At 31.9% G+C, this 15,437-nt stretch overlaps 1 protein-coding gene and 1 pseudogene across 1 annotated transcript; both read left to right on the top strand.

Moving 5' to 3' along the window:
* Positions 1-443: 443 nt before the first annotated feature.
* On the top strand, positions 444-1,613 carry LOC114183979 (annotated as a pseudogene).
* A 12,156-nt stretch (positions 1,614-13,769) lies between these two features.
* On the top strand, positions 13,770-14,867 carry LOC114183990 (probable glutathione S-transferase). The gene is made up of 2 exons (XM_028071214.1): positions 13,770-14,154; positions 14,308-14,867. The coding sequence occupies exons 1-2, from the start codon at positions 13,834-13,836 to the stop codon at positions 14,662-14,664; spliced, it is 678 nt and encodes a 225-aa protein (XP_027927015.1). The 5' UTR covers positions 13,770-13,833; the 3' UTR covers positions 14,665-14,867.
* Positions 14,868-15,437: the final 570 nt, after the last annotated feature.

Genomic DNA, 15,437 nt, shown 5'->3' with positions numbered 1-15,437 from the left:
TTCTACAATATTGTTGCTACATCGTAAGATAAACAGAAAAAAAAAACAAGTAAATGGTCTATGAAAGTTAATATAGAAAACAAATATATATATATATATATATATATATATATATATATATATATATATATATATATATATATAACAAATTATATCGAAATATTAGCATAGGAAAGCACTTGTATAATATTTATAAATATACTTCACTAATAGTCTCTATCAAGTTGGAAGAGAAAGACTTCAAATGTCCAACTTATAAACAAGTAAAGAAAAAAAAAATTGTTTATCCTATTAAAGATAATGTACGAAATAATAAACTATTCTATAAAAAAAAATAAAATAGGTTATATTAATCAAGCATTATTTTTCTATTACTTAATTGGTTAGCAACTCTTTCCCACTTTCTTGCTAGCTTAGCTCCAATGTATTGAACTAATTTCCTGGTTCTATAAAAGCCCGTAGAAGCCTAAGGAATATGACATCAAGCTAAGTGTTTGAAAGTGATTATTGCAAGTCTTTTGAATTGAAGTGCTGCAATGGGTTCAAGTCAGGAAGAGGTGACCCTTCTCGGAGTTATTGGAAGCTCATTTGTTTGCAGGGTGAAGATAGCCCTACATTTGAAGGGCGTTGAATACAAATACGTGGAAGAAAATTTGGGCATCAAGAGTGAACAGCTTCTGAAATACAACCCAGTTCACAAGAAGGTTCCGGTGTTTGTTCATGGTGACAAACCCCTTGCAGAGTCTCTTGTGATTGTTGAGTACATCGATGAGACATGGAACAACAATCCCATCTTGCCTTCTGATCCTTACCAGAGAGCCTTGGCTCGTTTCTGGTCTAAATTCATTGATGACAAGGTAATCCATCTTTTCCACTTTTCTTTCTTCTTCCTCGTTTATCCCAAAAACACCACCTTTCATGACTTGTTAATTTGCGGGATTGTGAATTTGAGTTACTCTGAGTTCATAAAGTTAATTTAAACTGCTTTAAATTATTATGATTTATACAACGGTGACTAATAAATAGTGTGATTTATGAAATCAGATTGTGGGTGTTTCATGGAAATCTGTTTTCACGGTTGATGAGAAAGAGCGTGAGAAGAATGTTGCAGAAACATATGAGGGTCTGCAGTTTCTTGAGAATGAGATAAAGGAGAAGAAGTTCTTTGGAGGAGAGGAGCTTGGGTTGGTGGATATTACTGCTGTCTATGTTGCATATTGGATCCCTTTGGTTCAAGAAATAGCAGGGTTAGAGTTATTGACAACTGAGAAATTTCCTAATCTCTACAGGTGGACCCAAGAATTTGTGAACCATCCAATTGTCAAAGAATCTCTTCCCCCCAGAGACCCAGTTTTTGCCTTTTTTAAAGGACGCTATGAAGGCCTTTTGGCTTCAAAATAGATTTGATGTTGTGAGAGATTTAGAATTTCTAAGGAAAATTGTGTGGACTACTTGTGATTGATCAGTTACTATTAGTTAGGATTTGATTTCAAAATTATGGTTGAAGTTGAAATATACGATTTCCTCATGTCAAACAAATAACCAGGGATTGTTGGTGTTGATATTTTACTATTTCAATCAATAAATTTTGCAGCATCTTTGTGTTCCTCGAAGCTGTTGTTCCTAAGACATGAATATTGGAACGAATTGCATGTTTGGTTTTGAAAAACACGGATTCAATGTCTGATGTTGACAAGCCAGTTAGCATTCACTCGAAATAAGGACCAACAAGATTAAGTTAGCCTTCATTATTTTGTCAAATTAAAGATATGCACCAGAAAGTGAGTTTCGTTGCAGAAGAAGCTCTTCAAATATGAAGTAGTTAACTCCATAGTTCTACCAAAGATTTCATGCATGGCCATTCTCTACTCAGCAACTTATTTATGACTAGAAAGTCTTGTGGTTATGTTGCCACGAACAAATGAACCATGTCACTTCAACTTGTGCTCCTGATAAAGAATGTTAGCACTTTGTTAGACAACAATTCTATAATCTTGTGAAAAAAATTTATTCACCTTTTGTTGTTTATTCATACAATACATAATATATTTATAGACCTACATTTCCTTACCATTGTACTCTCAACGGCTATAAACTGTTATAAACGGCTAACTCATTAACTACCTAGACTTCAACGGCTAGTGCATTAACCACTCACAACGGCTAGTCTCTTACAACGGCTAGTTACCCATAATGGTTAACACATTTAAGTTTATTAAAAACCCAACAAAATTCCCCCGTAAATTTAAATACTTCTTTTATTCTCAATCTCCGTTCCTTTATTCTTCATCACAGCTTCCAACATGCAATAACTTTTCTCACATTGTGTTTGTCCCTTTCATGAATAGTTAAGTTCTTCGCTTCCTTCATGATTGACTTCCCTTTCATTTTATCTATGGTCGACCTGTACTTCGCTTTTCCTGTGGCTAACTTGTTCTTTGCTCTCTCAGTTTTGGCATTCTTACTGGCAAACTTGCTCTTCTCTTTGGCTAACTTGTTACTCATTGAATTCTTTGTCTTTGTGGCCGACTTGCTGTTAACTGAGTTCTTATCAATAGGCCGACTTCCTTTTTAAAGATCAGACCACACTCGTGTATTGTTGTGCTCAATCTCCTCATCCATTTCAAGTCGCCACTTCTCATCTTGCACCTCTAGTGCAACTCTCATATCCTTCTCAACTTGTAACTGTTCTTGCAAACTTGAAACATCTTCTTCAAATTCCAAGCGCCGCTTTTGCAAAGCCTGTTTCCTTCTCTTGTAGAATTAAATTGTCTCTAACCTCCTTTTCAATACTCTGTTGCAAGTCTCCTTTTGCAATCTCTAACCTTTGGATTAGAAGCTCTTCTTCTTCAAATTTTAAGTTACTCAAGCTTTTCATGTGCTCCACTGAGCTATCTGAGTAATCCACTTGCTCCACCAACTTATCCGAGCTATGTAGGCATTCCACCAAGTTAACCGAGTTGGCCTCATGCTCCACCATGGTGTCCAGGGTATCTACATGCTCCACCACCCTGTGTGGGTTATCTGCATGTCTCACCATGCTATGCAATCAACTCGGTTATCTTACTAAGCTATCCACACTACTTGATTGTCTTATCGAGTTATTGACTATATTCAGCCTTCTTGTTGAATTCTCCATGCTACTTGGTCTTCTTACCGAGTTCACCACTTGCTTATGCTTGGCTCCCAAGCTACGCGACATCATCAACAATATCGCTTCTTCTTCAACATCTTTTGTGAGGTTGATCGTCTCTTCCTTTCTACTTTCAGATCTACAATCTTTGGCAAAATGTCTAAACTTACCACAACTGAAACACTTGCCCAAGTAGCACTCCTTTGCATAATGACCATACTTGCCACACTTGAAGCACTCAACATTTGAGTTGCTTGATTGACCTCCTCTCCATGGACCTCGTCCTCTTCCGTGCCAATTTCGTTGACCGGATTGTTCTTTCTCTTCTTGTCCTCGGTTTCTACCACCAAGACTGCTTCTTATACCTCCTCGATATCATCCTCTACCTTGAGTGTTCTGAGCTTTCTCATCTTTAATTGACATCTTCGTTTGGAGTAATTGATCAAGTGGCTCCCACTTCTTCTTTTTTCGTTGTTCGTGTGCTTCAAGAGATCCTGGAAGCACTTCAACTGTGAGCTTTGATAGGTCCTTGGACTCCCCAATGCATATACCACATTCTCGAAGTCGTTTGTCAATAACCTCAAGATCTTCTCCACAACTCGGCTAGCGGGTAACGTCTCTCTGTTTCTAGCAAGTTGGTTCACCACGGTTTCGACTCGAGTAATATACTCGGCTACTCCTTCGGTCTCTTTCATCCTCATGCTATCTAACTTGCCTCTAAGTGTTTGAAGCCGCACCTGCGTCACTCGGTCATCTCCCTTATACGCCTTCTCCAAAATATCCCACACTTCTTTTGAAGATTTGGCACTTGCAATCTTCTTGAAGCTAGACTCGTCCACAGTTTGGTACAGGATGTACAAAGCTGCCTTGTCCTTCACACGTGCGTCTTTCAACACTTTCAAGTGGGCATTTGACCAACCTGTAGTGTTGGTTGGTTCATCGAAACCATCTTCAACCACCGCCCAATTTTCTTGGGATCCAAGAAGGGCCTTCATTTTGAGACTCCAATTGTCATAGTTGACAGGCTTTGTCAACTTGGGCAAGGAAACACTGTTTGTAAGACTGACCATTTCACTCTCTTTTTTCTCAAAGACTTAGGTCTCTAGCACTCTTTTTTCAAACACTCAAGCTCTCTAGCTCTCTCTTTTTTCACTCAGACACTCAAGCTAACTGGCTCTTGATACCACTTTGTTAGACAACAACTCTATAATCTTGTGAAAAAACTTTATTCACCTTTTGTTGTTTATTCATACAATACATAATATATTTATAGACCCACATTTCCTTACCATTGTACTATCAACGGCTATAAACAGTTATAAACGGCTAACTCATTAACTACCTAGACTCCAACGACTAGTGCATTAACCACTCACAACGGTTAGTTATCCATAATGGTTAACACATTTAAATTTATTAAAAACCCAACAAAGACTTCTTTATGAAATTATGTTGTAGTCGTCTCTTGGTTTCAAAACTAGCTTCCCTATTCAACTACATAACTTATCTAACTGGCTATTTCATAATGAATGCACATACTTTTAATCATTCAAAATAATTTATTTTGAGAACGTACTTAACGAAATATTGTCAAAACGAAGAAAAAAATTATGCCCACATAAACTATTAAATTCGGAACATTTATTGTCAGTCTAGCGAATTAGTGTTACTAAAATATATAATTTATATTTAAATTTGTATTTTAGATTATAAATTCTGAAATAAAAATATGTATTACAGATAGTGTTCCATAATATATAATCCAAAATATAAAATTTGTATTTCAAAACATATATTATGAAATAGAAATTAAAGAATGCATCAGATAGTGTTCCATAATATATAATCCAAAATATAAAATTTGTATTTCAAAACATATATTATGAAATAGAAATTAAAGAATGCATCTAAAATATAAAATTTATATTTCAGAACTTACGATTATTTTGAGGACATCGAGGAGTATGAAGAAATTATTCAAGATATTGAGAGTCATTATAAAGACTAAGGTTAATAAGATAAATTAGTACACACAATCGACTGAAAGACAAATCTTATGTCGCTTGATCGATTGAAAGCCAAGTTTTATGAAGGCTAAGAAGCAAAGAGTCTTAGTATACAAAACCTTCACAAGGTTGGTGTTGGTGAAGGATAAAATCACCTTACGGCATTATCAAGAATTTGTTTTATGCATTTTGGACCTAACTAGTCGTAAACCAAAGAGGATTATATCCTACGGAGATGAGGTGAATGAAGGAAAATTTTACCAAGTACTTATTTATGAAATAGATGCCATAAGAACGTACATGTAACTCTTTAGAAAGTCACTCGTCCTTTGCCAAAACGCCAATCAAAGGGAAATGCAAATTGATATTAACGAGATCAAGAAGAAAATCAAGGAGAATAAAACAACAACCATATTGGAGACTTGGTGGATCTTAACTGCTCAAGCCATGTGGACTTTAAAACTCCTAAAGGTAGTTCTAGGGTAGTAACTTGTAATTTATTCAAATTTGAATTCAAATCTTGTAATTGTCCAGAAGAGGGTCAGAAAATATAAATAGGTTTATGTTATGTTTTACAAGGGTGACAAATTGTGAAATAATTCATACATTCTGAAACGCCTCAAACAGGAAAAATGACTAGCATAGTGTTAGTTTTACAATTTAGGTCACCACTTTCATTGATTTATGTTACAAATTCCTTTGCTTTCCTTGATAATTTATTTTCTGCAATATACTTTATGTTCCTGCTATTTTATTGCAATTCCGTCGACCATCACATCTACCATTCTGAGTTTAATCATTCGTATTATTAACCTCATCTATTGTCATTACATTTCATCTCCGTTTTTGCCAAAAATCCAAAATAAACAAAAAAAAAAATATTGACTTTTGTTATCTAGGAAATTCTTGTCGAAATCCAAGTAAGAAAGCAATTAAATTCCTTCAAATTTTATCCTTGGTAAATTTACTTTACTACAATTTACATTCCTTCAAATTTTTGTCTTCATCTATTTCTTCTATATTTTTACCTTTTTTCTCTCTATCCATCATTTCATCTCTAAATACAAAAAATTCAAAAAATATGATTTTTGGAGAGAAATGCATGAATTCCTTATTAAAATACACATTAAAAGAGAATTCAATGACCACAATATAATTATGACATTAATCCACAATATAAGTGAGTTATTCATCCAATTTGTGCTGATAGTGGAATAAAAAACATCAACACACTCCAATTTGGATTAAAAACAATAGTTTGCTAGCCCAATTGACAAAAGATTCATCGTCGAGTTGATTTGATTCAGTTTCAAGTACATTATTTATTAGATTGATTTATTAATGCAAAATCCTTGATACACAACATGCTTTTCAACCCAGATCTTTTATAATTTCTTCTCTCTAATATTTAATTTTGTTATTGTTTATTATTAAAATTATTTCTTCTAATTACTATGGTTCTTACTGAAAAAGAGAACTGGTCCTTCGATAGTAGCAGATCTTGATTAACTTTTTAGGGGGAGCCAAAATAATACAATCAAAATTTATATATTTAATTATTGTCACTAAGGTAAAGATAATGAATACATAATTTAGTATAACCATAACTATATAAAGAAATAATAATTATTGTTATTTATTTTTTTATATTCTTGAACTCATCAATAATTGGACCTTAACTAAAATTTCCAATTATTTATTTTTTAATGTAAATAAACAAATTGTCAACAAAAAAATTCACGTTCCATCTTTATTCAATAATCTTGTTTTGATAATTTTCACTAAAAAAAATAATTTTTCTATTATAGTAATGGCTCACTTGTAATTCTTTGAACTTTAAGAAATAAAATTTATAATTGGATAATTAAGTGAAGTATCATGGTTCAGAATATATGTGAAAAGTTGAATTTGTTTTGTTTTCATCTTCACACAATTTCCTTTTTTATCATTTTTAAAATATAATTTGTTCTTTTATTCTTTTCCAATATATTTTTTTTAAAGACTAAGACTAAAGAATAATTTGTCATAATTCAATAAAAAATTGAGACGTAAATACTAAAGTAAAAATTCATGATAATTAAGCTACAAGTAAAAATCAGTTATGAAAAAAATACATAGTACAATATTTTTTTCTTCTATATTCTTAAAAATGAATATAGAAAAAGCTCGTTAGATAAAAAATAATTTTAACTATTAAACTAATATTTTATTATTAAATAAGACAAAAAAGTATATTTTTTCAAGAAAAGAAGAGATCATATAAGAAATAAGAGTAGAGACAACGATTATTTTTTCTCTTTAAAAATACAAAAAAAACAAGTAAAAGTAAAAGATGATAACAATATGTGGAAACTCATGAGACAAATAAAAAATATCTAAATAATTTGTTTTATTCTTTATTATATTTTATTTCAAATTTTATTATCAATTAATATTAAATATTATGATTTATAAGTCAAATAAAAAAAATTAATTTAATTTTCTTTGATTTTGATATACTACACATAATTCAAAAAAAATTAAATACTATACATAATTTAAAAATTTTAAATATTTTTAATTGCATAAATTATGAAAAATTGGCCCCCCGTCACTATCTTTCGAGATGACGTAGAAAGATTGATCATGGATTGAATAAAAGGAAGAGTCATCTGTAGAAGATTCTTCGACACTCAAGTCAGTAAGCACAAAATATATGAATATATAAAGTGAGTATGTATAAGACAAATTGAGTGAGTATTCCGTGTGAGATTACATTATATTTATAGACAAAGGTGGACAAAAAAATGTCAAGGTGACAACTAAATATCAAATAAATTAGTTTGTGGAATACTCACTATTGGTTTTATTTATTCCCATTGCGGCATTATTAGATTTAATGGGATGCTCATAATTACATTTATTATGGTATGACATTTGTAATATATATTATCATAATATTTTTAGTTATGTTTATTTAGTATTATTTTCCAATTCAAATGGAAGGGAAGTACATAAGCCCCCAAGCTCAAAGCTCTATAAGGTGAGAAAACTGTTAGAAGTGGGTTTTAAGCCTAACTTAACCCCACAAAACTGGCTTGTAAGGTGAGGTTTGCACCCCACTTATATATTGTTAATTGGTTTTATTTTTAGTTGATGTGAGACTTCCAACACACCTCCTCACGCCGAGGTATATTTATCTCGTGCGTGGGACAAGAAATTAGTGGGTGGTCCGTTAGCAGCCCGATATCGGGTGGAACATAATGTCCAAGAAAGCTCGCTAGGATAGGATCTAACCTAGCTCTAATACCATGTTAGAAGTGGGTTTTAAGCCTAACTCAACCCCACAAAACCGGCTTGTAAGGTGAAGTTTGCACCCTACTTATATATTGTTAATTGGCCTTATCTCTAGTCGATGTGAGACTTCCAACAAAAACAAGTTTGTAAGTTTCGGTACAATCGAGTTTGAGTGTCTTTGTACATTTTTAAATTATCCTTGGTCGTGGTCTTTAACTTTTCTTATTTTCAAGTAATGTGGTAGCTTGCTTTTTAACACACTTTTGACCATTCATTTGTGGTTGTTGTTTATTCAAACAACCTCCAATTGTATTTCCGTACCTTGGTTGGAAGGGTGATGTACTCACGTTATTCAACTGTGTCCTTTTTAGGTCAAATTATCTTCAACATTGTTCGGTCGTTTTAGCGAATTTGGATCAATTTTTCTACCACGGTTTGTAGTGAGTAACTCCACCTTGGTTAGTAGAGCTCGAATTAATTCACTACCTAGATTTTGGATAGATTCACTACCTCGGTTAGTAGGTTTTGTCAATGCACTTTGTTAAGCATTTTATCTGTCATTTTTTCAGTTAAATTTGAGGAAATATTTGTTATAAATGAATTACAAATAGGTGAGAATAAAAGGAGAAGGAGGAGGAGTAAGAGCGGAGGTGGCGACAATGGTGGAAGCAACAACAACAACGATAATCATGACGATGAAGGCGATAGTGATAGCAGCAAAGGCCACAACGATAGCGGTAGACCTAGAGGAGTAAGAGGGTGAGAGGGAGGATGAAGCGGTAAGAGAGGCACGGATGGCAACAACGACAATAGGTAGGAGAAGGAAAAGGAAAAAGAGGAACAAAACCGTAATATTTACCATCAGATAATTATTAATGGAGTTTTTTCTATTTGTCGATCAAATTTATCGACAAACATTTTACCGATAAAGTTTTTGTGATGGTTTTCCTTTTGTAGTGAACTAATTTGCCTCTTAATCATAAAAGTATTAGATACAAATGAAATTTAAAAAAAAAAAATAGAATGTATAAATGTACAAATAATGTTAAGGCAAAAGGACTTGTTAATGGTTTAGCCATAAGTAAAAAGGTGTAATTTGTTTATATATATATATATATATATATATATATATATATATATATATATATATATATATATATATATATATATATATATATATATATATATAAACTAACATGAAGACTTTATAGATCTTGGAGAATAAAAGAAAATATGCAAATATATTTTAAAAATATTGGTTGATTGTGAATAAATATCCATAATTAATCAATTACTAGTTATGGTTGTGTATAGGGATGTCAACGGGGCGGGTAGGGTACGGGTAGTAGCTCCCCCGTACCCTACCCGCTAGATAAATATCTGCCCTGTACCTGTATTCATATCCGTCGGGTATCCGTTATGCGGGTATCCGTCTATTTTTTTCATATTCGCGGGTATCCACGGGTACCCGCGGGTATTTACAAAATTATTTAAAAAATAAATATTTAATCATAAATTCAAATAAAATAAAATAAAATACATCACTATCATAAATTTTAAATAAAGTTCAAACAAACTTAGTCCAAATAATCATAGAAATAAATATTAAATGACGTTCAACACAATGAAACTTCCTGATTCTTGAGAAAAGAATTAGGTCAGAATGTTTTTTACTAATATATATATATATATATATATATATATATATATATATATATATATATATATATATATATAAAGATATTTTTATGAATTAAAGTTTAGCGGGTACGGGTATCTACGGGTAGGATACTATGATATCCGTATCCGCCCCGTTAACATGCGGGTATCAAAAATACCCATATCTGTAGGTAGCGGGTATCCATTTTTAATATTCATTTTCTACGCGGATACCTGCGGGTACAGATATTTTTGACATCCCTAGTTGTGTATCATTGTCATGAAGTGGGATATCATGAAAATATATGATACAAACTTATTTTACGCTCTACCACGGAAATACATATTATTCTTATAATTATTATTTTTACTAAGGTTAAGTTTCTTAAAAATTTATTAAATTAAATGATTTGTCATTGTTAAATATGTATATATCTTTAAATTTGATGCAATGTGACAGTAAATTTGTTATACCAGAGACAAACATACATTGTCATATATATATATATATATATATATATATATATATATATATATATATATATATATATATATATATATATATATATATATATATAATAGATTATGAATCATATAATTTTTATACCATTGTAATGTTATGAAAATACATTAAATAAATTATTATTTCAACTTCTTTTAGATGTAGCTATTTTTTTTTGTTAAGGTTCAATTTCTAAAATTTTTCACTAACACAAAAATGGCTTTTAACATTTATTATTTTCGGCTTTTAACATTTGTACAAACTCCAACGTCATATTGGATGACGTTAAAATTAACGTCGGATATAAAATTCGACGTCCCTTAACGTCGGTCGTAGGGAATACTGATGTCCCTTAATGTGAGTCCTGGATAAGCCTCGACGTTAGTTTTCTTTGAAAGATTCAACACCTTCAGCAGTGAAGTTGAGGAACAACATTGCCTGCCAATATCAACAATTTAAGTTTCTTGAACACAAGATAGAATGTGCACACAACCAACAAAGGAAATAATAAATATTATGGAACATGAAGTGTAGGAGAAAGAAAACTAGTTTAGAAAAATGGGAGGAGAAAATGGAACATGAACCGAGAAGGATGAACTTGTAATAGACATTAAATGGGTGACATTATAGCCCATTTTTATGTTAATGTTTGTAATAAGATTTATTATTTTTACATAAACTCACACCTCCAATTTGAATGCAATATAATGGTGAAGTTACTATATCAAAAACCACATATGCGTTATATTAAAATTTCCTTTGTTGTTGTTCCTTATTCATAAAGTTTGTAAATCTTTTGTAATATATGGAATAGTTGCGTAGCCTGTATCAGTTCCTTTGATCCAACACCAGCCAAAAGGCTCTCTCCATGAACAATATTATTTTACATGTTTTTCAGTTGTAGCTCTCAAAATTTAAGAATTCCAATAAAGAGTTAAATATATTTTTAATCTTCAAATTTTAATGTTAAATTGAAATGTATCTATGTTCAAACTTTGATATATTCACTACATTAAAAATGACTTTAGATAACACTAAATGAGATCAAGGATATAAAAATATGGTCTAAATATAATAAACGCAACACTTTTTTAGACATTACATAAAAACTAAGATAAGTTCATCTATAAAAATGTAGTCTAAAATACACTAAAAATTAAAGTTTTTAGATTATAAATATTCTCTCCCTCGTTTTTTGGCTGAAAATGCAATCAGTTCCAAAAATGCGACAATTTGAATTTGTTCCCTCCCTTTGTTTTTAGACTAAAAATGCCGAGATCTTAGTGCTGAAGATATGAAATTTTGAAAAATACATACATCAAAATAGTTGCTTGTTATGAGGATTTTAAGCAACAATTTTAAAATTGTTGTCGTATTGAAAATAATGACTTATTACCTACAACAACTATGCTCACCTAGACCACATTTAAAGAATTGTTGTCTACACTTTAGACACAGTTTTTATGGTTTAAGTCACAATTTTGTGTTGATACCTAAAGTGATTATTTTTTTTAGTGATTTTTGTTCCGACCCGACCTAAGTCCATCTGGCAGCATCATTAGGACCAATTACCGCGTTCCCGAGATATTGTTCGCTTTGGAGAGTGGACCTCTATCACAGTTTTGTCCTTAAAAGAAACTTCATAGGATGAAAAGAAGAAGGAGTATTTAAATTGTGTTTGACCTCAACTCCTAAGCGATATATGACTTATTGGGTGTACAAGCTTCCCACTCGAAGATAATGGGAGTTGTCATTGTCAGCTCCACGATGGTTGCCAATTGTTTCAACAAAAAATTGAGCTTACTAGAGAAATTTTTTTAAAGAACTCTCCTTATCTATCGTCTATCATGAAAGAAAGAGCACTGAGGCTAAAAAAATAGTTCCATCTAATCTTGGGAACTAACCTTTAATTTATAGGCAAAAATAATTACAAAAATAATAACTGACTCCAAATATCTTTTCTATACAAAATATATTTAATAGAATATCAATAAGTAACAAGACAGGTCAAATTCATATATCTATAGACTTTAGATCACCTCGAATGGAACTTAATTTTTAAAGATGAATAAAACATCCAAAGTCAGAATGTTGAGGAAATTAATTAAGTGAAAATGTTGAAGGAAGTTACAGACATAGAAAGAAGAGTACTTGCACAATTCGAACTTAACTATGAAAACTTCCGCCACACGCTTGTGACGAACTCTACGACGAATCAAACTATAATAATGCATTGTGACTGAAACATAAGTGTTCTGTGTCGATAGTTTCAACTACGGGTATCCATAATTTATTTTTTTCATTTACTGAAAATTTAATAATTCCCACTTTTAAATTTAATGAAGATCAGTAAGAATCCAAATTCCGTAAACCAGTTCCTACGAATTTCGATTTGTATTTTATTTGTTATTTAGGTGTTGCTGATGATGCAATCGCTTACATAACTTCTATACCATTGACCAGGGATCAAATTTTCTTTTATTTGGCTTCTCGATTATTCTCATGCACCACATTTATTTATTGATTTATCCCTAGACACATTTATCATCAATTATTTTTTCGGTATATATATATATATATATATATATATATATATATATATATATATATATATATATATATATATATATATATATATATTTTAAGGTATATATGTTGTTGGATTTTTCGAGAGATGATCACCGGAAAAATACAACACTAATGAGCATAAGTTGAGCACAACCCATATATAAGGGGTTAACACCACTTTTAACCTAAAACTTTAAAACGATAAGTTTATGGGTCTTGATCTTCATATGGTACTCAACTTTTTCATTTTTACTTAATGTAGGATTTAGACTCACTTTAATTCTCAATATTATATCGAAATATTAACATATGAAAACACTTGTAGAATATTTTTAAATATACTTCACTAATAGTCTCTGTGAAGTTGGAAGAGCAAGAATTCAAATGTCCAACTTATAAACAAGTAAAGAAAAAAATAATAATTGCTTATTCTATTGAAGATAATGTACGAAATAAATAAACTATTCTATAGAAAACCAAATATAATAGATTATATTAATCAAGCATTAGTTTCTATTACTTAATTGGTTAGCAACTCTTTCCCTCTTTCTTGCTAGCTTAGCTCGAATATTATATTGTGTTGAACTAATCTCCTGGTTCTATAAAAGCCCATAGAAGCCTAAGGAATATGATACCAAGCTAAGTGTTTGAAAGTGATTATCGTAAGTGTTTGGAATTGAAGTGGTGCAATGGGATCAAGTCAGGAAGAGGTGACCCTTCTGGGAGCTACTGGAAGCCCATTTGTTTCCAGGGTGGAGATAGCCCTTCATTTGAAGGGCGTTGAATACAAATACGTGGAAGAAAATTTGAGCATCAAGAGTGAACAGCTTCTGAAATATAACCCAGTTCACAAGAAGGTTCCAGTGTTTGTTCACGGTGACAAATCCCTTGCCGAGTCTCTTGTGATTGTTGAGTACATCGATGAGACATGGAACAACAATCCCATCTTGCCTTCTGATCCTTACAAGAGAGCCTTGGCTCGTTTCTGGTCTAAATTCATTGATGACAAGGTAACCCATCTTTTCCACTTTTCTTTCATGACATGTTAATTTGTGGGATTGTGAATTTGAGTTACTCTGAGTTCATAAAGTTAATTTAAACTGCCTTACATTATCCTGATTTACACAACGGTGACTAATAAAGAGTGTGATTTATGAAATCAGATTGTGGGTGTTTCATGGAAATCTGTTTTCACGGTTGATGAGAAAGAGCGTGAGAAGAATGTTGCAGAAACATATGAGGGTCTGCAGTTTCTTGAGAATGAGATAAAGGAGAAGAAGTTCTTTGGAGGAGAGGAGCTTGGGTTGGTGGATATTGCTGCTGTCTATGTTGCATATTGGATCCCTTTGGTTCAAGAAATAGCAGGGTTAGAGTTATTGACAACTGAGAAATTTCCTAATCTCTATAGGTGGACCCAAGAATTTGTGAACCATCCAATTGTCAAAGAAAGTCTTCCCCCCAGAGACCCGGTTTTTGCCTTTTTTAAAGGACGTTATGAAGCCCTTTTGGCTTCAAAATAGATCATGATGTTGTGAGAGATTTAGAATTGCTAAGGAAAATTGTGTGGACTACTTGTGATTGATCTATTACTGTTAGTTAGGATTTGGTTTCAAAATTATGATTGAATTTGAAATCTAGGATTTCCTCATGTCAAACAAATAACCAGGGATTGTTTACTATTTCAATCAATAAATTATGCAGCATCTTGTGTTTCTTGAAGCTATTGTTCCTGAGACATGAATATTGGAACGAATTGCATGTTTGGTTTTGAAAAACACGGATTCAATGTCTGATGTTGACAAGCCAGTTAACATTCACTCGAAATAAGGACCAACAAGATTAATTTAAATTTAGCCTGTGCATTATTTGTCCTTTTGTCAAATTAAAGATTATTATGCACCAGAAAGTGAGTATTTCCTTGCAGAAGCTCCTCAAATATGAAGCAGTGAATTCCAGAGTTCTACCACTCCAACTCAAGTTTCATAGATTATCATGGATATGTCACTTCAACTTGTGCTCCTGATAAAGAGTTCTTTATGAAGTTATGGAGTGGTCTCTTGGTTTCAAAACTAGCCTCCGTATTCACCTGCTGTTTCATAATGAATGCATATATTCAAAGTAATTCATTTTTGAGAACGTACTTAATGTCAAAAAACGAAGAAAAACAATTCCCACATAAACTATTAAATTAGGAACATTTATTGTTAGAAATGTTACAAAAATATAATTTAGTAACTTCTTATCTTGTGTTACTGAAACATTATGTTAGCAAATGTCAGTATAGCTTATTAGT

Source organism: Vigna unguiculata, chromosome 5, assembly GCF_004118075.2.
Source record: "Vigna unguiculata cultivar IT97K-499-35 chromosome 5, ASM411807v1, whole genome shotgun sequence".
Taxonomy (NCBI): domain Eukaryota; kingdom Viridiplantae; phylum Streptophyta; class Magnoliopsida; order Fabales; family Fabaceae; genus Vigna; species Vigna unguiculata.
Note: the sequence above shows the minus strand (reverse complement) of the source record. Positions and strands in the feature narration are given on the sequence as shown.

Coding starts and splice junctions, on each gene's coding strand:
- LOC114183990 (XM_028071214.1), top strand. CDS start 13,834: ATGGGATCAAGTCAGGAAGAGGTGACCCTTCTGGGAGCTACTGGAAGC. Junction 14,155..14,307: donor CTAAATTCATTGATGACAAG/GTAACCCATCTT, acceptor TTATGAAATCAG/ATTGTGGGTGTTTCATGGAA.